The sequence below is a fragment of the Kwoniella pini genome, chromosome 6, assembly GCF_000512605.2.
Source record: "Kwoniella pini CBS 10737 chromosome 6, complete sequence".
Classification (NCBI taxonomy): domain Eukaryota; kingdom Fungi; phylum Basidiomycota; class Tremellomycetes; order Tremellales; family Cryptococcaceae; genus Kwoniella; species Kwoniella pini.
In genome coordinates, this window is record NC_091721.1 from 1027111 (window position 1) to 1048836 (window position 21726).

Sequence of the window (21726 nt, forward strand, 5' to 3'; positions counted from 1 at the left end):
TTTAGTGTAAATTTAGGTACAATCAAGGGTTTTAAAGATGAATTTAGCTGTGAATTTTAGGGTCTCACACTTATTTTTTTGTTTGTTGCAAAATCTTTCTTGATCTTCGCGTCTCTTAGCATACGCAATGACCTCCACTTTCATAAGGACTTTTTTGCTATGCACAGCAGTGAGCGATTGAATATTTAGCGGAATAATTCATGATAGGCTTTGTTGATTATTATCCATCTTCTAATAATTCTTCATCCTTCTCTAGTTTCCTATCATCATTTTATCAAGTAATCAAGAGGCAAGCCTCGTCCTCTCTTTTCTTTTTCAAACCCTGTTTCGTCGAAATCGTCGACATCGACTCGGTATCTCCTTATAATATCTCTTTCACTTGGTTTATTGGCTCACCTAGAACTTCAAGACCATGCGATTAATCAACGCCTCAATACTCACTTCGGCCATACTGGCAATTACAGCTTCAGCAGCATGTACACCAAATACTGTAGATACAGCTGGTTTACAGAAATTGATAACGGATGGAGGAGCAGGATACACACTTCAATTATGTTCTTCACAGATATACGAGCTGAGTGAACAGCTTAATTACACTGCTGCCAATCAGGTAAGTAACTCCGTCATAGTGTTTTCTCTTGCCTAAGGATTTAATATTTACGAAATAGGTGAACAGGAAATTTCAACTGAAGGATATCCTACGGATGATACAAGGGCTACGTTGAAGATGGTCGGATTTAACAAGACCACTTCTGTGATGGCACAAGATGCAGGGTTAAATGGCGCAAAGTTGAAGAATATACAAGTGAGCTATTCCTATTGAATTGATCTGTGCTAGCGAAGACAACGCTGAAGATTTAATGCTAGATCGACGGAAACAGACTAGATAGCGAAGACATATATACCGCTGGAGGGGCAAACATTGAATTTGGTGGTCAGAATCAAAATCAAATTGTCGAATATGTCAAAAGTTACGATCCAAGGTATGTCTGTTTTCCATAAATGTCAAGCGAATTAGTAGCAGATGCTGATGAGTTATGGAATCCGAAAAGGGGTTGGTCTTGTTTGCACCTGTAAGCCCTCTCTGTCAAACGATTCTGAAAGACAGCAAAGCTGACGACCTGCTGCTACTCTACAGGGCTGAAGGTACTTTCAATTGTCTGAATATTACAGTGCAGAATAATGATATAGGACCATGTGGTAGAGATTATTTCCAGAATGTGAGTTTGGTTTCTGAAATTCCATTGGGGGACCTTCTCGCATTGCCCATTCTCTCTCACACATACATACACTCTCACTCACTCACACGAGAAACCCATACCGTTTCTGCAGTCTCATTCACTATCACTGCTATCAAAAGCATTTCATCATCATTCTGTAAGACTGAGCTGAATACCTTTCGTTTTTCAATCCAGTGGGCAGACGGTATATCACTTTCATGCGCAGACAGTTTGGTTCAAAATAATCAAATTGTAGATGCTACAGATGGTGGAATTGTTGTATTCGGTGCACCTTCTTCAATAATAAGAAATAATACAATTAGCGTTAAAACAAGAACAATGTTAGGTGGAATTAATATGGTAGATGTTTTACCTTGGTTACCTGAAGGTAATTTTTCAAATACATTAGTTGAAGAAAATAATATATTTGGAGGATTTTCAACAGAATTAGGAAATCAAACATTTGGATTTAATAATTTTTCTTCAATAATTAAAATTGGAATTGCAATTGGACCAAATGTTTGGTTTTCAGATGAAAGATATGGTACAAATAAATCAACTGGTGGAATTATAAAAAATAATAAATTAAGTGGTGGATTTTCATTTGGAATTGGATTATCAAGTTCAAAAGATTTTCAAATTTTAAATAATTCTTTTATTGGAAATGTTTCATTTTTTGGTGAATATGGTCCAAATTGTACAACAAATGATAAAACTCCAAATCAACCTGTTCCTTTATTAATTGATTATAATTCTGTTGAAAATTTAAATTTATCTTTACCTGATAATTCAAAATTTCAATTTAAAAATGGAACTGCATTAGGTTTAACTTGTTTTTTACCTCCTACTTCTGGAAATTTTTGGCCTTATGGTGAAGGTTTTAATTCTGTTCCTTCACCTACAGATCAAGTATCAACAAATGATGGCGGTGCTAGTCAAACTTCTGGGAGTGGAACAAGTACTAGTCCAGCTACAACTTCTTCTCAATCTAGTGGAGCTTCAAGATTTGCAGAACGAAGTCAAAAAATGATAATAGGTATCGGCCTTGGCTTATTAGGAGTATTGTTGATAATAATATAGATCGTCAACAAAGAGAAGAGAGACATTGGAAAGGGACATTTACTATTTACTAATTGTATTTTTAGACTGTCAGATTTTCTTTTCAGCCACACGAGCTTGAACACCCTCTCAATATACCCATACGAGAAAGTGATACCCATAGACGATAGATATAGACACTGTATCATGCATACACATATATACGGGACGAAACCATAAATCGTTATTCGTTATTTCATTACAGAATATACAACCAACTCCTGTTGAGTCCCCGCGCGATAAATCCTGGTCACTCCGAAGAGTGGTCGTCTGGCATGAAAATTTACAATTTTTTCTTACTATCTCGACACCTCAGTCAATTAACGGACTAGAATGGCAATGTGCCCCTGTATTCAATGTAAGCTATCTGATGTTCGACGACATTCCAAGTGACGGAGCAGCTCACTGGTCTCTATTAGGGTCAGCCATTCTGATCACTTTTGTATCCGGTCCACCGACTTCGATACCAGCCATATCCTGTTAAGGCTGTCAGCACCCGCGTAATGCCAGCTGGTTGATCAATCTGACAGACAAGGATGTAGCAGGACTATTGAAGTGAAGCTGCAGCTTACCTGAGGAGTTATCAATATAAACTGTTTGCCATCACTTTCTCTCGCTCCATCCATAAGGGATTTAGCAGCCACTTTTCTATTGGCAGCGTCTAAGAAGACATCCCATTCGTCTAGAGCTCTGATGGGACACGGTACAGTAGACCATAAAGCAAGAAGCAGCGACACAGTCGAGAAAGATCTTTCACCTCCTGAAAGCACTTTTGCGGTCTTGTAGTGGGATCGTTGAGTGAGTTCTCCATCGTCATTCTCCCTCCTAGTAGTCGAGTGAATCTGTCGCAATAAAGGTTAAATCATTAGCGATCTAGCACAAATCAGTCATGGATACACAATGAGAGCAAGTTTCAACTCACGACCAACTGTAATTTCTCATTGGCGTGATCGAAGTCCAATCTCCCTTCCATGTCTCGCAGACTCTCAAAATGGAGAAAAGCCGTCTTCGCTCTTATGGCGGTATTCGCCCTTGTTTCTGCCCACCATTTTCGTCGGATTCGGATAGCACTGTTGAAGGCCTAACTCACGGACATCAGTCGTGGGATCAAGCTTGGCTAGAGAAACAGGAAATCACTCTATTCAGATGCCTCATTTGAATGATGTTATTTACGGCCTCTTTCAGAGTTTTCCTAGCCTTCTTATGCTCTGCAGCGAGATGACTCGTGTCCACACCAAGCCTACCGCACCATCAGCTAACTTGCTTTGCTTACGGATACAACAAGGCTCATCCAGAAGCTCACTGTCTCTCTGCATCCTTGATCGAGGCTTCGAGCGTATTCCTCTCTTGTGTGAGTTCGGAGACTGCTCGATCGGTAGTAACCCTGACAGGGCAAAAATTCCTAGCTTTGTCGGTCCATTCCTAATAATCATTGTGATGACTTTAGCTTTGTTTGGAAAGCTTACTATCGCGCGACTTACTTTAACCTGGTTGTCGAAATCCCTGACCTGCGCAGCAGCATGATCCCTCTTTTGCTGATACATTCTTTGAGACCCAAGATAATGATCTCTCTTTGCTGTCACATCCGCTCGTTGGTGGACCAAGGTGGTCAGCAATTTCTGCAGGTATCGCATCAGCATTGAGCTTCGATGAGGAGAAGCAGAAAGACGGCATTCGCAGGATGGTATGGGAATGCAGGAACGAAGAAATTCCGCACAGAGAATAGAATGTTCAGATCGGGGAGCCATTGGTAGCGATCTGGGAAAAATGATAAAGAAAGTCAAACATACGGTCTGTTTGTCCTTTTGGGGATCGTGATTATCCAAATCTTTTTGACGATCAAGCACACTTTGGCCATACCTCGCTACGTCATCTAATTTCCTTTGTTTCTCATCAAGGAAACGCTCGAGTTGAGACTCCTTAACCGCGATCAATCGTCGTCGGTCCTACGGAATATAACGTCAGAAATTCGAGTAGGGAGCTATGAGCATATGATACAAAGGCTCACTTCTCGATCCGCTTCCCAATTCTCCATTTCGGTCGAAGACATCTCGGCGAGTTTACCCCTGATTTCATCAAGGCGTGCTTCGGCAGTGGGCAGACTGTTTACAAGTTTGTTCAAACCGGCCTGAGCAAGTCGACCCGATCATTCAGCACTCAGGTAGTTGATGCGTAGAGATAGTGTGCTCACTGTAATCTCCTTGATCTCTGCATCAATATCCTTGACCTTTTGTAAAGCTTGTCGCTTCTGGTCTGCAAGTGCATGGATTTTGATCTCACATTGTGCAAGGTCCCCGCGTGCCCGTCTAATCATCCTGGTCATCAGACAGGCGATTGAATGTCATCCGATACAACTTACTGAACTTCGTCTTTGAGGTCTTTGGTGAAAAGAGTGAACCCTCTCCACTGACCAGTGGGTCCAGACTGTTTGCTCCTGTACACCCTTCAATCAGCATCTCGTGAATTGGAGAACGGCTGACTTACGAGAGGGTTCCAGATATTTGCTGGTGATCAGCAGAGTAATAAGTGACATGATCCAGAGTTCTGCTTTGGTGTAGGCGTTTCATCTCGTTGTTCGCCTCTTGTACAGTTCTTGCCAGAAATGTTCTCTCGACTCGATGCAAAGTTATGAGTAGTCGAAGCACATTATCATCCTCGACCTGTAGATGGGTGATGAGCTTTGAGCGTAGAAATCTGGGGCGACCACACTTACATCTAATTTACTGAGTATAGTAGGCCCGACACGGCTGAGGTCACCTCTGGAATAATCGAAAACATCCCCATGATGTAAAAGTACAGACGGTACTTGGTTTTGACCGGTTCCCGGACGATATCCGCTACAATGGGTGAAATTGTGAGTAATTCAATTGTATAGCAGACAGATTCGACGCACGTTCTCAGATGTTTTTGCAGGATCGCTATGAGCGTACTTCTATCTTGAGGATCCCTGACCGCGAAAGAACAGAGAGTGGTGCCCAGTATCGTCTGTATGATATCTCTGTAATAGTGATCTTGCAGCTTCACATACATCCCTAATGGACCGAGAGGTGCAGAATGTCTCCATCTTGTTCTACCAATCTCTTTCATGACATTGTCAAGACCTTGCCCGAATGCTGAGAGTCGATTGAGAGACTGGCCTTCAAGGTTGCTGATCTTTTCTTGAATATGGCGAGCATTGTTGTTTTGCTGATCAATTTGGTATTGAATATCCTGGACTTCGTTGTTGGCAAATTTCAGATCTGATTTTTTCGTCATGTATTGTTGTTGCTTCTTGGGTTTCTCTGCCTTGAACTTCTTAATCAAATCCTCAAATTTACCACGGTCAGATAACAGCTTCGCATGATCGTTTTTCTGATCATCGGCATTCAACCTTAATTTGGCATCAATTTTGGCTTGAAGCATCCGCAAACCGCCGTTATCCGCTTCAATGTCATCCTTGATGGCATTTATGTCAATCTGGCAAGCCAAGTCAGCGATGAAATCAAGCAAACAACTGCAATCTCACCTCGATCTCAGCAACTTCTCTTTTTGCCCTCTTCACCTTATCTCTAGCATCTTCTACAGCTTGCAAAAGTGGCAAACGGGCCGTTTGAAAGTTCGTAATGTCATCTTCAGTGTTTTTGATCTCGTCAGCCAGCCTAATGCTCTTTTTCTTTTGTTCCGATTCGATCATTAGCAGCGCAGCGCAGCTTGTTAGTGAAAATCACATACCTCTAGGTTGTTGACCTGGTCTTGAGCCTGATCAAGTCTGGAATCATATTCCTCGACCTGTTTTTGACCTTCAGCCCTCTCCTATTGTTGATGTCAGCCAAGCGCGCTTTGTCAGACTTCATAGACCCACTTTTTCTTTATCAGCCACATAGGCCCAAGCCATCAGATTGAGTGTATCCTTATACCGCTTTCTTTGCTTCACCACAGCTTCGGATGCTGCCAGCTTTCGTCCAAGGGTTTTAGCCTTTTCTTCAAGGACAGGTACGGCTTCACATTGTCTTTTGATATGAGTCTCTATCTGTCTGATGTTCTCCATTGAAGATTCGTATGTTTCCAGTAGAGTAGCCAATTGAGTTCCGCTCAAGAAGAACTATACACATTCGAAAGTCAGTGCCAGAAGCCACTCAATGACGAAGTATGACATACCTTATAAAGCTTGTGGGCATCCGAGTTCTGCAAAAAGCTTCTAGCCTGGTCCTGGGTCAGAATGGTAAGAGGCGAATCAATGTTGACACTAAAGTTGTCGCAGATAGCTGTGAGTTCCGATCGCTTATTTGCCAGTATTTTACCATCTCGCGAGGCTTTAAACTTGTAACCTGATGACCCATTGCTGGCGATGGTTCTTTCGATGACAATGTGAGGATCATATGTGTCAGGCTTGAAGGCTTGCGGACCGGAATTAGCCATAACGATGGTTATTATCGCTTTGCTGTTACGTTGTCAGCTGAATACGTTCATCCCAATTACACATCTACATGTAGATAGAATACTTACTCGGCACCTTTCCTGATCAAATCTTTCAGTCCTTGTCCTCGACCAGTCGTCATAGCTTTGCCACCCAGTGCGACTGCTATAGCAGTAAGTACGGCAGATTTACCACCTTTTGAACGATAATATATTAGCTGAATTCAGCAATACTACTCGATGAGGACCAAGCGAACTCACTTCCATTATGACCAACGAGGAAATTCATCTTCGGACCGAATTCAACGGTCAAATGTCGATGACACATAAAATCGACCAGATTTATCGATTTCAGAATACCTGCCTCCGATGTTGCCTATGCCAGACAAATCAGCTTGAGATTTTTACGTTGTTGAGAGTAGGTCTTACACCTATGTACCCCTTCTGTCGTTGCTTAGACTCTTCGTACGCCTGGACCAGAACATCATCTTTCCATTTCGATTCTTCGAAATCATCCCCGGACTCATCGTCGTCACTCAGATCTGCACCTTGTAAATCGGGAATGGAATCCGTTGAATCTGATATATCGGACAATCCAGCTTCTTCCCCATCCTCGTCCCCTTCCGGCCTGCCGATACCTTTTTCTCGCTTTACTCGTTTCATCTGTGAGAGGTTGACAATGTTATTTTTGTGATTCGATTCTGTTCAGAACGCAAATGAGGGATTCTACGTACCTCTCTCGCTCGTACATTTTCACTATCTTCCTCATCTCCAGATTGCGGTGATGGTGAACGTCTTTTGACAGCTCTTGCCATGTTGGCTGTCCGAACAAGTCTCTGGCTACTTTCCTTTGTGTTTGTTCCAAATAGGAAAGCCGATAACCTAGTCAAGGAGAGAACGAGGAAGGAGGGGAACAAGATTGCTGAAAAGTGTGAGACACTTCATGTTCTCATCATGATCTCAGTCGCGTCAACCAGAGTAATAAAAAGGTCGCGTCATAGGATTACACCGTGGGAAAATGCTTTAATGCCAACAAAATGCAAAAGATTAGATAAGGAATCGAAAGATGCATCGTTCATCTTCTTGAGTTGTTATTCGTCGATAATACATTACAACTTATTAATTCGCATATTGACTGTAAGTACTGGTCATAAGTGGGTGTGACATTCCAGTACTTGGTATTGTCATACTGGGCAGTGTCAAATCCTCCTTCTTCAATGCGTCGGGAGTATGTATGTAATGCATACCGAATCCAACCTACGCAATCATCAACCATGTCAACGTCAAGATGCGCAAGGAATGTGAATGGCAAAACAGATGCTCACACTATAAGGTACGCCTATACCACCTGCATGAGGGTCGACATATGTCACAGTCGTACTTCCCGAAGCCTTTCTAATAGCGTCAGAAGATATCGGTTTATCCTTATCTTTGGAACTGGAACTTGAAGAGCCTGAACTAGCCTTGGAGGAAGAGCCGGAAGACGATTTTGTCGGGTCTCTAGATCCAGAAGACGACTTAGATCTCTCAACTTCAGCAGCTCTCTCTTTTTCTTTTTGCTTCAATGCAGCGAGCTTAGCCATTTCTTCTTTCTCCTCTTGGCTTGATCGAGAAGTCGAGCTGGATGAGGATCCAGTCCTTGATGTTGTTGATGACCTTTCAGATGTAGTGGAGTCTGATATGGTTAACGGAGATGCTGTGTTCAGCTCTTGAGATACCATTTGTAAAGAGAAGAAGAGAAGAAGGAGAAACCCGAGAGTTTTGTTAACTATAAAATTGCGAGTCAGTATATGTGATTTTCTAAGTTGACTGGATGTCTAAACTGACGTAAACTGATCCCGATTATCATAGCTAAATATTTCGTTCTCCATAATTTCTGCTTATGTCTGAACGAAGTTGGATTCAATCAATAAATACCCATTTTTGAATAGCTAAAATGACTCACTTATCTTCAATCACTTTTCGCTCAGCAGCCTCTTTCTTGCGCTTAGCATCCTCTTTAGCTTTCTTGATTTCTTCTTCTTTCATCTTATTTTTCATCTCAATCTCTTTTTTAGCCTTTTCCTTTTCTTTAACTTTTTCAGCCTCTTTAACTTTTTCCTCTTCTCTCAATTTAGCTTTTTCTTTTTCTTTTTTTCTTTTTACTTCTTCTTCTTTCTCCTTCTTGATTAACTCCGGATCAGGTTTATTGAAATGACCACTATCCGAAACAAAAAACATTCGTACATTTTAAACAAATTTTTCAATCAACGTACAGACTTACACATGTGAAGGCATTCCTTTTTCCCACCATAATTCATTACCTTTTCTATTAGCTTGACCCATTGGAAAAGGCCAAGGCATTAATTTACCTAAACGTGTAGTTAAAAATGCTGAAGGGTGAGAACGTAAATCATCCCATGGAGAAGGTTCTTTCTCTTCTTCTTTGTTTTTAGCTTCTTTCTTTCTCTCACTTGGTTTTTCTCTTGAACTAGAAGAAGATGAAGATGTCTTTTCTTCTTGGACTGGTGTATCAGAAACAATATGATTCCACATTAGAATAAACCTTATGAATCAATTAGATTTCAATCATCCAGTTGACTAAGCGGAATGAAGCATGGATTTCACTCACAATAAACTTGCAATAGCCATATGAACGTAAGTAATATGTAATTGTGTTACACCAGGTACTATTCCAAGCATCTGTACCACTACAATAGCGCAGATCAGCAAAGCTGTAATCTCAGCGGAATGACCTCAAGCTTACTCAAGGCGAATATTATAATGATAAATCCCCATTGAAGTACCATTGGAGCGACATGCCTAGAGCGATGATCAGCAGAATTGTAGCTTTGTATCTAACTCAAGTTGTATAAACCTACCATACCCTGTCAGCTTGAGGTATAAGGTTGGGCATGACATTAGCAGCCATGAATAATACCATCCCTATAATCAGTAAAGTATAGACAGGTGCAGGTGTGGAGAGAGATTGGGCTAAAGGGTAGGGATATGAGGGATAAGGTGAGAAGGAAGGGTTATAATTGTATGGTAGAAGCGACATGCTGGATGTTATCTCCCTGATTCCTGATGATATCGAGATCAGTAAGGGTTATGTGTTGTTTAAACATTCCTGAGTATGTATTGTGAACTTATACAATCGTTAGTCCTGTCGAAAACTGCAACAACGTCCTAAAAGGACCGCAACGTTCAGCTATGGAGATGAAAGGATATTTACCAGCGGTGTCGTTTCGAGATCGTTGATACCTCCTTTGCACCTTGTATGGTGATACATGATCAACTAGATGAGGAGACTTTTTACATTTCGTGAGGATCACCTCCATACGTAATTTTTATACAACGCTCGACGATCAAATGTAAACAACAATCGACACAACAACACAAGTAGCGTCCTACGAAGACTACTGATAAGACTATCAAGATAAGCCGCTGCTATGTGTTTCACAAATTGTTCTTTTGATCTACTGTCTATTCATGAGTTTATCGATATGGTCCCGAACGCTTTCTTCCCATTCGTACCAAGTGACAGAGGCATACCAATCATCTCGTACTTTACCGTCCGACTGTCTAACATCGGGTCGACCGTCTTTATTGCAAACATGGCATTAGCTACAATGCTTACTCATTGCATACTTTTCGCTTTATAAGGTAGAAATACCCTATCTTACTGGGCACTCACCTCTGGCACCCTCTTTACCAGGTGGTAAAACCCTCATACATCTCAAAACACCCTCATGTTGATACCCTAATCTTTTAGCTGCATTTTGACTAGGAATATTGAGTGTAGTAGTTATCCATTGACATCTTCTTAATCCTAATCCACCTTGAGATGGATGGTCAAGTATACGATGCATTACCAATCCTGTAGCATGAGTTTGCACGTGTGTTCTCTATTTTACATGGGTTAGTACTGATCATTTCATCGTTCGAAATAATAAAATGACTTACATGGAATTCTGGTAAGATCATTATATAACCTGGTTCGCATATCATAGCTTGATAATTGGCAGCAATCATCCCAATTATCCCAGCAAATACATAATCTTTTGGGTCAACGTTCGTGCCAGCCGGAGTCGATAATGGTTGAGTGAAAATAGCGTGCATCAGAGTATCCTAATTATGAAATATCATCATCAGCAAGCCTTCATAATATGCACAATCGACCAATCTCAATAGCTCCATAAGAGGTATTAATAGTTAAGTCAATACTCACCGGTGCTCGTCTGCAAGTATTTTCTATCCATACTAAAACATCACCTAGATCTTTGAAGGGCGCAAAACCAAGATATCGAAGTACTTCTGGTGATTTGGTATAAGAATCCAAAATCAATTGTGCATGGAGAGAAGGCTAAATGTTATTCATTGATTAGTATGCGATTTCTCAGCATGATGACCCCGTTCAACAGGCTTAATTTAATGCTACTTCACGAAACGAAATTGCAGTTGATGAACGTGTAAAATCAGACTCACAATGATAGGTCTTAATTCAACTTTGTCCGACTTCAAATTCTTAGGTTCAAAAACATAATTCAAATCGTATGCTTCTGGAGAGGTGTTGAGGTGGATATCTCTAGGAGGGGGTGCAGGACCGCTATACTTATTGACATAGGCTGACATCTCGCCAGTATATTTCTACTAATTTGATACTATAGAGACGAATTGAGCAGGGTGAATAAACAGTAGAAAAGATGTAACCAAGCTTTGGGGTTATATATATATATATATTGAAGAAACAGTCTTCTACCCGGCGCTTGGATTTATCATTCTGACTACTAGTAGATCTACTCTGTGCTTGATACACCATGAAAGGTGGGAGGTAGGTTATCTGCGCGTCACCATAGGAAGTGGGGGAATCGATAAGCATGACTTGACATATTTACCCTTAAAAATCTCGCTTAAAATGAAATCAAACTTGGTTGCAATGGAGAGGGTTATAACCGAAATGCGACTCGGTCTTCGAACGAAATTTAAAAGCTTTTCCGATTACACCGGCGCTTCCTAACTGAATGATCATGCTTACAAATCTTGAGATGTGTGAGGCCAATATGCTCGAACAATATCCATATTGACTACACAGAAGCTATGAACAATACCATATCTAAGGAATAGATCGGAACTCATCCAAAGTAGAAATTTGACTAATATCCTTGTAGATCTCATCAAGATCGTGCCACGTTATTCCTTCCCAAGGATTTCTTAACCTAAGTCTAATAACCCTCCAGAAATTAGTCCAGCTTTTTCGTGCTATATTTAATTTTTCCAAGTTTCACTCACGTTGCATTCTCGGGACCATCTCCACCATAAGACATGATTACATAGGCATGACCTTTCACTAATTTTGAAGTTTTACTTTTAGTTGTAATGATCATTGGAGTATCGTTTGAATGTTGAATCCAACTCCCTGAATCAACAGGTTAGATTTTATATTCAATAATTATATTGACTTCCTAACAACCATAGATAGTACGTACAAATTTGTACTTTATCAAAACTACCTGAATCCAAGATCATTGTTTTTTTACCAGTAAGCATTTTCAAAGCGTCAGATGGAAAACCAGCACCAATACTATTTTCATGTAAACCTTTATAACCACCCATTTTCATAGCAGCTCTTTTCATAGCTGCAGGCCACCTATTTTTCATTCCAAATTATGAATTATGACAATTAGTAAAATTCCGAAATTTGTTTTCATACTTTAAATCGGACTTACCATGTAGGTAATTCACCTACAGTACCACCTATACTACTTTGATGCTTAACTTCAAAAACTTTCAATTCATAGTCTTTTGTATATAATTTAACTTCTGCCTTATCTGTATCAGCCCCATTTTCACCTTTTCCAATTCCTGTATCTTTAACAATATTCGTTATAGCATGTTGATTACATTTAACAAGAGAAATTAATCCTGCTTGAAACCAACATTCACCATCTGGACCTATAAATCCAAAATAATTAAATGAAATTGCACTTTTAAATTCAAATGAAAAATATTTAATTACCTTGTAAAATATCTGTTAATACAGGTCCATCTTTACTCCACAATGGTTCTGCTATTAAATCTTTGGAAGCTTCTTCTTGTCCAGGTAAAATACCAACTGGTTTAGCAATTGGACCTGCCAATATTGTGCTAGCCAAAGTACATATTACTTTATAATTCTGGATCATTAGCTTCTTCACTTGTTGAGAAGAATCACGACTTACCAAAAGTTGTTGTTCCCAAAAACATATTTAACAACAGCTTATGTCAATTCAAAGAAAATATTGGATTTACTATATACTTGTATATGAACAACGAAAAATGAACCAAAAAAAAACGAATGAATAAATGAAAAAGTCCCTCTTAGATGTACTTTAATCCTCCTTTATCCATGTACTCGGCGCAACTTGATCTGTTTATTATTGCCTTATGTCTAATTGCCAAGCCAATCTCACAAAGCAATATGTTTAATCCTTTCCAATCCTTTCATTGGACTTTCCCTCAGGCTAGAGATGATCGACGTTTCACCAAGTCTCCTGACCGAGGCGATATCAATCAATACAACATATCCGTAATTTCTTTTCAGATTAATTTATCTGAATTGTTTGAAAAGGGTAGATGGTTATATTAATCAAAGGAGTCGATAATTAATTATGACAATTCTCCTGAATATTTGAGCCATACCAGGTGGTTTCAAACTACGGGTCAATTAATTAAAGGAGCCATTCATCAAAATTGACCACTCGATATCAAGGTGTAAATTGATTATTGGGATAGGTGAATGTTAATGCATTTTAAAAATATCATGACAAGCAAAAATAAAATGTATGCTAAGAATTGAATATTGAAATAATTTTTTGTCTAATATGAATGAAGATATACTTTACTTTACTTTACTATACTATACAATAAGTTTTTAAAATCGTACTTCCACAACTTTCAACTTCCAACCGCTTCTTAATTGTTCTATATATATAAATGAATTGTATTTTTATTTTATGGCATATCCCTTTCTGGTTCTTTTTCTAAAGGTAAGGTTTCTTTCCATCTTTTTTCATTTTCAGTACCTTTAAAAACTTCATATAAAACTTGTCTTATATCTTCTACGAAAACAAATTCAATTCCACTTTTAACTGAAAGTGGTACATTTTCATCTATATCAGGTTTACAAGCTATAGGTACGATAAGTTCTAAAAATACATCGAAAACAAAATCAGCTTTTTTTTTTCTTTTTAACTTCAGACCACAACAAAATTGAAAATAATTTACTCTTTATACCTGCTCTATGTGCTGCTAATCTATTATACCACAAAAAACCAGAACAATCAGCAGCTAATCAAGTAATTATTCTCCAAGATAGATAACTTACATCTTCTCCTTCAATCCTCCAACAGGTAAAACTTGACCTAATAAACTAATTTCTCCTGTCATAGCTACATCCGGATCTACTTTAGTTTTTGTAAACAAACTGACAAATGCAGTTAAAATTGCAGTTCCTGCCGATGGACCTTCTTTACCAATTCCACCTTCTGGCATATGTAAATGAACATCTCTATCATTTAATGTAACTTCAGATTCTGATTTAGTTATTCCAAGTGAATATGCGTTTGATTTAACATATGAAAGTGCTATTTGTGCTGATTCTCTAATAACTTCTCCTAATTTTCCGGTCAGTTGTAAATTACCTTTACCTGGCATGGCCTATATTGGGATTGTTAGCTTGCCATTCTCTCAAGTAAATTGTCACAGCGACTCACAGTGACTTCAATAGGCATTACTGCTCCGGATCCATTACCTAAATACCCTAAACCTGTAGACACACCTGCAGGTGGGGCGGAAGTATACAACCGATCTTTATGGTATATAGGGCTATTCGCGATTGGTTAGCGTTATCCCGCTTGTCTGAGTTGGGCTTCACTTACGGTCCAACATAATCTCTCAGATTCTCTTGGTTTATTCTCACATGCACATTGTCAGGTAATTTGAGGGGTTCTCTGGGTACAGTAGTGACATTCTTCAGAGAGCCAGCATCACCAGGTGAAGGCGATTTGTCACCCGGTAGATGTTCCGAAGCGGGTTTTACATCAGGTTCAGCAGATTCGACTGTTTCGCTCGATGCAGGTTCTTTAGGTTCTGGCAACGCTTCTTCTCCTAAATCAGTAACGATCTTGAAAGCGGCTTTTCGGTATATCTGAAAGAGCACAATTGAAAAGATCAATTTCCATCCTCTACAAACCTAGATGACACAGATAGCCTGAACCGAACGAGATCAGACGAAGCGAACAACTCACCTTGTCGATATGTTTCTTCAGATTCCTGACTCCACTTTCTCTGCAATAATACCTGATCAAAGCTTCTATAGCTCCCGGTTCTAAGTTGATATCCACATCTTTCAAACCAGACGCTTCTTTAGCTTGAGGGGATAAATACTTCTCAGCGATATTCATCTTTTCAGCCGAAACGTATCCTGATACTTCTAAAACTTCCATTCTATCAAGTAAAGGTCCAGGAATAGTCTCAAGAACATTTGCTGTGCAGACAAATAATACTCTGGAAAGATCAATGGGAACATCCAAGTAATGATCTAAGAATGATTTATTTTGTTCGGGATCCAACATCTCTAATAAAGCACTGGCAGGATCACCATTATAGGCTTTACTAATTTTGTCAACTTCATCAATCAAGATCAACGGATTCTCCGTGGCTACTTTCTTTAAGGCTTGAACAGGTTTACCTGGCATTGCTCTACACGCCGACCGACATCAGTGAAGTCCTGGAGTCAAAGATGAAGAAGGCTTACCCAATATAAGTCCTTCGGTGGCCTTTAATCTCAGCAACGTCCGTAAGACCACCAACACTGAATCTGAAAAATTGTCTACCCAAAGCTCTGGCAATGGATTTACCGATTGAGGTCTTACCCACACCAGGTGGTCCGGCAAGACAAAGGATTTTCCCCTCCACGGATCCACGTAATTTACCAACAGCCATGAATTCAAGAATACGATCTTTGACATCCTTCAAGCCGTAATGATCTTCATCTAGTACTTTCACAGCATGGGTGATATCGTAGTTCTCAGGTGAATGAACTCCCCATGGTACTTGAGTCAACCAGTCAATGTAGTTTCGAGTAACGCTGGGTGGGGGAAACAGAGTCAGTGAATGAACGTAAACAATATGTTGTTCCCAAAGTTAGCCAGAGATGCGATTTTTCTACTCACTTGAATTCACTAGCAGATGGTTCAAGGTGAACCAACTTGTTCAACTCTTCATCAAATACCTTCCTGACCCCCTCAGGCATAGCTAATTTACTAGCTTTTTCTTTGAACCCTTCAACAAGTTTATCTTTACCATCCGATTCCATACCTAATTCTTTCTTGATTCCTTTGAGTTGTTCCATTAAGTAGTATTCCCTTTGTCTTTTTTGGATTTTTGTATCAACATCTCTAGCAATCTTGAATTGTAATTGAGCATTTATTAATTCCTTCTTCAATAATACTAAAGCTCTTTGTAAACGATCTTCAACCGAAGTTGATTCTAATACAGCTTGAAGATCTGATACATCAGCTGTTGAAACTACAGCAGCTAAATCCGCTAATTTATCAGGTTCATCAAATACTTGAGATGATGTGTTTGACATTGCGAATGAAGTTACTTGTTCTCTGAACATAGGTTGTAATTGAGCTATTTCTTTGAAAACTGAAATTAATTCTGACATTATCGCTCGAATCACTTGAGAATCTTTATCATATGGTTCAAGCGCTACATTGGTAACGTTTGTTATCGATACTTCTGGAAGTAAATTATGAATGAAATTGATTGGAGAGTGAGGTTTAGATTGTGCATTATCGGAAGGTGATTTTTGATTTTCAGTCAAAAGTTCAGGTTCAGGATCATCTCTGCCTCTTGAAACAGTGCCCAATTCTTCTCTGACTGCCTCAACGGATGGAACATCAGTTTCAAAGCTTTCTACTTCGCCTTCACCTCTTTCGTTCTCTATTGTCGGCGTATTGGCTTGGTCGTCAGGAACTTCTTGAACATTGACAAAAGGTGCTTGTGGGTTCAATCCAGTATCACCAGGTTTAACTAAATTATCAATTCTAATTCGTCTGTGTGGGAACAACACAGCAGTAAGACTTTCAGGTTTACCTTCACCTTCATTTGAAGTGAAACAACTTGTAATTTGACAAAATACTCCAACTGGATTAACTTGATCTAAACTTTCAACTACATCTGAATCAGATGTTGAATCTTTCAATAAAAATGCTCCAACATATGGTTGACCTTTAGCTTGAAGTTCCCTTATAGCTTTAATTACAGGTGGTGAACGAACTGTAACTGCTTTATAAAATCCTGGGAAAAGTGGTCGATGAGTTATAGGTACAGCTAATACTTGTGGATAAATTTCTGGTATAATAGGTTTAGCAATTTCTTTAGGTGTATTAGATCCACCATTACCTGATGAAGAAGGAATAGAGAATGGATTTGATGATTTTCCAGTAGATGAAGATGACGATGATGAAGAAGAAGATCGAATTGTATTATTGTTTTCCGATTTTTTCGATTGGTTTTCAGCTAAATTCTTTGCTCTTTCTTCAGCAGTTTTAGAAGATTCAGCTTCACTTGAAGAATCCTTTTTCACCTCTTCTTTTTGTTCAGTAGATTGATCTTTCTTGACTTCTACCTTCTTTGATTCTCCTTCCTTCTCTTCTTTTTCACCTTCTGAATTTTCATTCTCGCTAGCAGGATTCACCCATCTTTTCTTATCTAAATTTGTAGATGAGCTATGTATTCCTCTCTGATGCATCGATAAAGAAAGTAAATTGCGAGATCGAGCTTCAGCGACATAATGAGAGAGATTCCGAGATGAATTGGGAAGATGAGATGCCGATGTAGTGGCAAGTGATCGTGTGAGATGAGTCGGCCGACATTGTTTACAGGTTGATGATCGGACTACTACTCTGATTGGTAACATCGTGAATGATATGTACACGATCTCAAAGTCTAATGAGACCAGCAAAAGATGGAATGGAATGAGGAAATAATGAATGAGATGCGTCTATGTTATGTATATAATGAATCGATATGATCAAGTAATCATGGTAATCATCCTGGAATGTATCAAACCCGATATAAGCCTAGAGATTTGAGTTAGAGTGGAGGTTTCCCATTAATTACGAAGTAGAGTATCCGATGATCAAGCGTTAATCGTAATCATGACATATACTACTACTACTCACTCTAATACAGTTATAGTTGAAATCGCCGCCGGTCACTTGTGGCGATTCCATATTCCGTCGTTAAATGCATCCATTCATCAGCATGATTTCGGCCATCATCAAAAGATCAAAGATCTCCCGGGATGGATATATGTATGCATGAAGCCTATTGTACAACAACATCGCCGGCCAAATTTCCATTCAACATGTGTTCTTTGACACCTTCTTGACCAGGAACAACCCCATTGACCTCCCGATCAGCGGTCTCGGTTGTTTCTATCTCCTCATCCTCCGAGTCATCGTCGTCGACTGATGATATCGGAAGCCACCATGAGGGTCTGTTTTGCGGTGGTGGTAGATTTATAAGATCTGGATCAAATAGCTATATGGATAAAATGACAGACATTAGCTCTTGCCAGATGATAGGTATATTTAGCAGACTTACCTCTATGTATTGCTCATCCGCATATCTATGCTTGCTTCCTGCATGCGATCGGTACTGTGACAGTTGGAATTCAGCCTGCGTTCTGGGAGACATAGTAAAGATGATCCATTAAGCGGTTTGGCTCACCTCAACGAGTATAGAAGCGAAGTTCCAGTTCTGCATAATTCTCAGTGCGCCAACTAAGCATCCAGTCTGATGTACACCAATCCTACTTCATTTGATCAGCTCTTGGAGGAATCAATCAGAGAGGTAGTTATAATGAACATACGGGTCTATCAGTAAGACGGGATGCGATCGAGTATCCAATACATATTTCTCCAAAGCGGTTTTGATGACTTCATCTCTTACTGGTTTCCAATCCGTTGTTGGTGGTCTCCATAATGTCAATCCTAGATGTACCTATGATTTAGTAAATTCAGCTGTTGACATCCCTTCTAAAATGCTGAAAACATTTTTGGACATACAAACTCTATATTTGAAGATCTGATAAATGTCAATAAAGGTTTGATTGGATGCTCGGGTGTCAAAGAGACAATCGATTTTAGATTTAGAGAAGCCAAAAAGGGTATCTACCTTCAAAGTCAGTTATGATCCATTCACAAATGTTATGTGCATAAGCTCACCTGAGCAGGAGTTGGGCTCGCACACCTGTATACACCTGGTTCTACAATCGAGAAGAGATTTGGGACTTGGATCAAACTGGGTCCAGGCAGCTGTTTCGACATTGTGAAAGGCGAAAGTTTTCTGTCTTAACGATATAAGCCTGACTAGCAGGCTATATAGGGTGTACAAACATGTTCTTGAAGTATTTATCAAGCTGTATCATGTTTCGAAATGAGGATAAAATTAGCAACATCACTAAGGCTTAATTCATCGTTAGGACTGCATACTCTGTCGATACATCCTCCACCTTCATCACAACTCGGAGAATTTGCTCATCTCCATATATGAAACCAAAGATGATTACGTATCATGTATAAATCCCTAACCCGCCCCATTAGTCGTTTCTTTTAGCGTGTTCATACCGCACCGTACCGTACCGGAATAATTAAAGTAAAAAAGGGAAAAAAGGGACGCGCTTTGACCTCTTTTGAAAAGTCAGGGGCATTCGACGTGATTTGTTTTTATGCAAAAATGAGAATGATTTTTTGTTTTGTCGTGTCGGATGAAACGATCTGTGCGTAAAAGGCTTTGGTTCATTGCACACACAGAAAGCCTAGAACATAATTCAACTATACTGCTGCTATGCAAGTTTAATACGAAGATCACTTGATATTTGTTTTCATGATAAGTTCTCATTACATTCTTTACATTTCAAGTTATCTCTTTAACCTCAGTCTAAATAAACCCGCCTCTACCTATAAACCAGCCTCAATAACAATAAATTGACTTGTTGACAAGTCGATTCACTTCAATCCACTTCACTACATACATTCTTTTGACGCCTAACATCCATTTTACGATCCAAGCGTAAATCTTCATTTTGAACCTTCCTTCCCATTGCGCAGTCTTCTCATTCATTTCAGTCTCAAGCATCATGCACATCACCTCAGCGGTCTTACTTCTCCTTCCTCTGACATTAGCTAGACAGGGAACGCCAGCACATCCTGCGAGAAGACATCATGCTAGAGCTATAGTAGATGCTAATCGACCTATTCCAAGAGCAGGAGGAGTGATCGATAATGGAACCCTCGCTTCGATTTCTCAACATGATGCCGAAATATCCGCTACTCAAAGTAGTGTAATCAGCTCCATAGCGAGTACAACTCAAGATGATAATTCAGCTATCACCAGTGCAGTGACAAGTGCATCCAATAGTGGGAAATACGGAGACGGATTACCATCAACTTCGTCTTCTACCTCTGTAGCAAGTGTAGGTTCTCTTGATTGAAGTTGATTTGTTGAATGGATCGCTAAAGAGATCATGGCTTTCTCCTAGTCAACCTTGCTTTCCACCTCAACAAGTGATTTAGCTACCTCTAGCGAAACCCCAGACACAAGTGAATATCGATCTTTCTTTCATCTTCTTTCCTTTCATCTACTTCGGATATTACAGTCCCAATTTTACATCATCCAGCTTCGGATCAGGTTCTAAAATCACGGGCAAGAATAAGACATGACTAATCATTGGATGTATTCCTCTTCAACAGGTTCGTCAGTAATATCGATCGCACCTTCGACTGTCATCTCCACAGAAGCAGCGCCTAGCACAATCGTCCCTGTGACAACGTCTGCTGTGCCATCCACGACAGTTCACTCGACTGTCGTCCTTGTGACAACCGCGTCGAGATCTCAAACCACCCACAAAGCATCTTCAACTGCTGAATCAGCCGTGTCAGAGAAGAAGTCTTCCGGCCTGAGCAAAACCGCTCTCATCGCCATTATCGTCGTCGCATCAGTAGTCGGTGCAGCGGGTATTGGATGGACTTTGTTCAGGAAATGGAAATTGAGACCTTCAAACAGGTTCGATCGAAAGTTGAACCCTATTGATTTCTCGCCCAATAATGGAGACATGAACGATGATTTGTAAGCGAGATCATACCCCCTTCTCGCTCTTTTCAAGAGCGCTGATGTTCATATGGATCTAGCTTCGAAAAAACCCTCCAACGAAGCGCTTCCAACTCTTCTGCTTCAAGACAACGAAGAGAACTTGTAGCTGAATTAGACGATCCAAACAACGTTGCCGGTGTACCTCAACACGACTTCACAGCTGGAACAGCAGGTGTAGGAGCAGGATATGCTATCTATAACCAAGATCCTTATGCTCATGCTGAGCAATATGACTATGAAGCTGCCTATCAACACCAACAACCTCTTCAAGGGTATGATCAACACCAATATCCTCCCCAAGTCATGACTCAAGATCATCAAGGTTATGCAGGATATCAAGGTGCACCTACCCAAGATGACGGTTATGCAGACCTACAAAGAGGTAATTCGATCGGTTCTGGTTCAGGACATGGACATCAACAACAATACCAACATGGACAAGATCATCAACAAGTTTACCCTGGTGAATTGCAATTCCCATCTGCTGATCAATATGGCTTGGGTAGACCTACAGGAGGAGCTGAGGGACCGTGAGTTTTCTTGCGGCCTTTTTGTACATTTTGTTGATGCTGATATCGCTGTTTTGATCCTAGATACGCCCAAGCAGCCACTTATAGAGGATACTAGGCCTTGACCTTTTTTTGACCGCTCATCTCGACCGCCTATCACATTTTAACAAATCATCTCGACTTGCTGGTCAAGTCTTTTCTTACCTGATGTCTCGTTCTGTCGCCATTATCTGAGCGTCTATCCTTCCTCATGCAAATAAGACAGGGTCATCCATTAAAAAGCATCATAATTTCCTACCCCTTCGCAACATGTATGT

The 21726-nt window shown here is 40.0% G+C and overlaps 8 protein-coding genes across 8 annotated transcripts; 2 read left to right on the top strand and 6 right to left on the bottom strand.

The window, feature by feature from the left end:
* Window positions 1–412: 412 nt before the first annotated feature.
* Window positions 413–2300, top strand: I206_104824 (uncharacterized protein; the record flags this gene model as incomplete). The annotated part of the gene is made up of 6 exons (XM_019154127.1): window positions 413–610; window positions 677–805; window positions 868–983; window positions 1053–1073; window positions 1139–1220; window positions 1416–2300. 6 exons carry the CDS (start codon window positions 413–415, stop codon window positions 2298–2300), a joined length of 1431 nt encoding a protein of 476 aa, XP_019012867.1.
* A 420-nt stretch (window positions 2301–2720) lies between these two features.
* On the bottom strand, window positions 2721–7528 carry I206_104825 (uncharacterized protein; the record flags this gene model as incomplete). The annotated part of the gene is made up of 21 exons (XM_070203002.1): window positions 2721–2795; window positions 2891–3160; window positions 3241–3399; window positions 3456–3558; window positions 3622–3740; window positions 3800–3937; window positions 4109–4264; window positions 4327–4446; window positions 4510–4624; window positions 4678–4752; window positions 4803–4978; window positions 5032–5155; window positions 5212–5774; window positions 5824–5970; window positions 6030–6110; window positions 6160–6399; window positions 6456–6738; window positions 6804–6909; window positions 6975–7089; window positions 7143–7376; window positions 7448–7528. The coding sequence occupies 21 exons, from the start codon at window positions 7526–7528 to the stop codon at window positions 2721–2723; spliced, it is 3480 nt and encodes a 1159-aa protein (XP_070059103.1).
* A 304-nt stretch (window positions 7529–7832) lies between these two features.
* On the bottom strand, window positions 7833–9753 carry I206_104826 (uncharacterized protein; the record flags this gene model as incomplete). The annotated part of the gene is made up of 8 exons (XM_070203003.1): window positions 7833–7970; window positions 8039–8481; window positions 8541–8599; window positions 8659–8913; window positions 8977–9258; window positions 9325–9403; window positions 9460–9515; window positions 9575–9753. 8 exons carry the CDS (start codon window positions 9751–9753, stop codon window positions 7833–7835), a joined length of 1491 nt encoding a protein of 496 aa, XP_070059104.1.
* A 418-nt stretch (window positions 9754–10171) lies between these two features.
* On the bottom strand, window positions 10172–11327 carry I206_104827 (uncharacterized protein; the record flags this gene model as incomplete). Its single annotated transcript, XM_019154130.1, has 5 exons — window positions 10172–10296; window positions 10390–10600; window positions 10659–10823; window positions 10924–11058; window positions 11181–11327. 5 exons carry the CDS (start codon window positions 11325–11327, stop codon window positions 10172–10174), a joined length of 783 nt encoding a protein of 260 aa, XP_019012870.1.
* A 481-nt stretch (window positions 11328–11808) lies between these two features.
* On the bottom strand, window positions 11809–12938 carry I206_104828 (uncharacterized protein; the record flags this gene model as incomplete). The annotated part of the gene is made up of 6 exons (XM_019154131.1): window positions 11809–11917; window positions 11985–12111; window positions 12182–12342; window positions 12422–12647; window positions 12712–12858; window positions 12914–12938. 6 exons carry the CDS (start codon window positions 12936–12938, stop codon window positions 11809–11811), a joined length of 795 nt encoding a protein of 264 aa, XP_019012871.1.
* A 747-nt stretch (window positions 12939–13685) lies between these two features.
* Window positions 13686–17661, bottom strand: I206_104829 (uncharacterized protein; the record flags this gene model as incomplete). Its single annotated transcript, XM_019154132.1, has 8 exons — window positions 13686–13879; window positions 13959–13987; window positions 14059–14390; window positions 14447–14558; window positions 14612–14880; window positions 14981–15434; window positions 15490–15822; window positions 15908–17661. The coding sequence occupies 8 exons, from the start codon at window positions 17659–17661 to the stop codon at window positions 13686–13688; spliced, it is 3477 nt and encodes a 1158-aa protein (XP_019012872.1).
* A 410-nt stretch (window positions 17662–18071) lies between these two features.
* On the bottom strand, window positions 18072–19075 carry I206_104830 (uncharacterized protein; the record flags this gene model as incomplete). Its single annotated transcript, XM_019154133.1, has 6 exons — window positions 18072–18287; window positions 18351–18404; window positions 18477–18558; window positions 18619–18749; window positions 18815–18919; window positions 18974–19075. The coding sequence occupies 6 exons, from the start codon at window positions 19073–19075 to the stop codon at window positions 18072–18074; spliced, it is 690 nt and encodes a 229-aa protein (XP_019012873.1).
* Window positions 19076–19887: 812 nt separating this feature from the next.
* On the top strand, window positions 19888–21527 carry I206_104831 (uncharacterized protein; the record flags this gene model as incomplete). The annotated part of the gene is made up of 5 exons (XM_019154135.2): window positions 19888–20223; window positions 20290–20350; window positions 20501–20876; window positions 20939–21430; window positions 21494–21527. 5 exons carry the CDS (start codon window positions 19888–19890, stop codon window positions 21525–21527), a joined length of 1299 nt encoding a protein of 432 aa, XP_019012875.2.
* Between the last annotated feature and the right edge of the window lie 199 nt (window positions 21528–21726).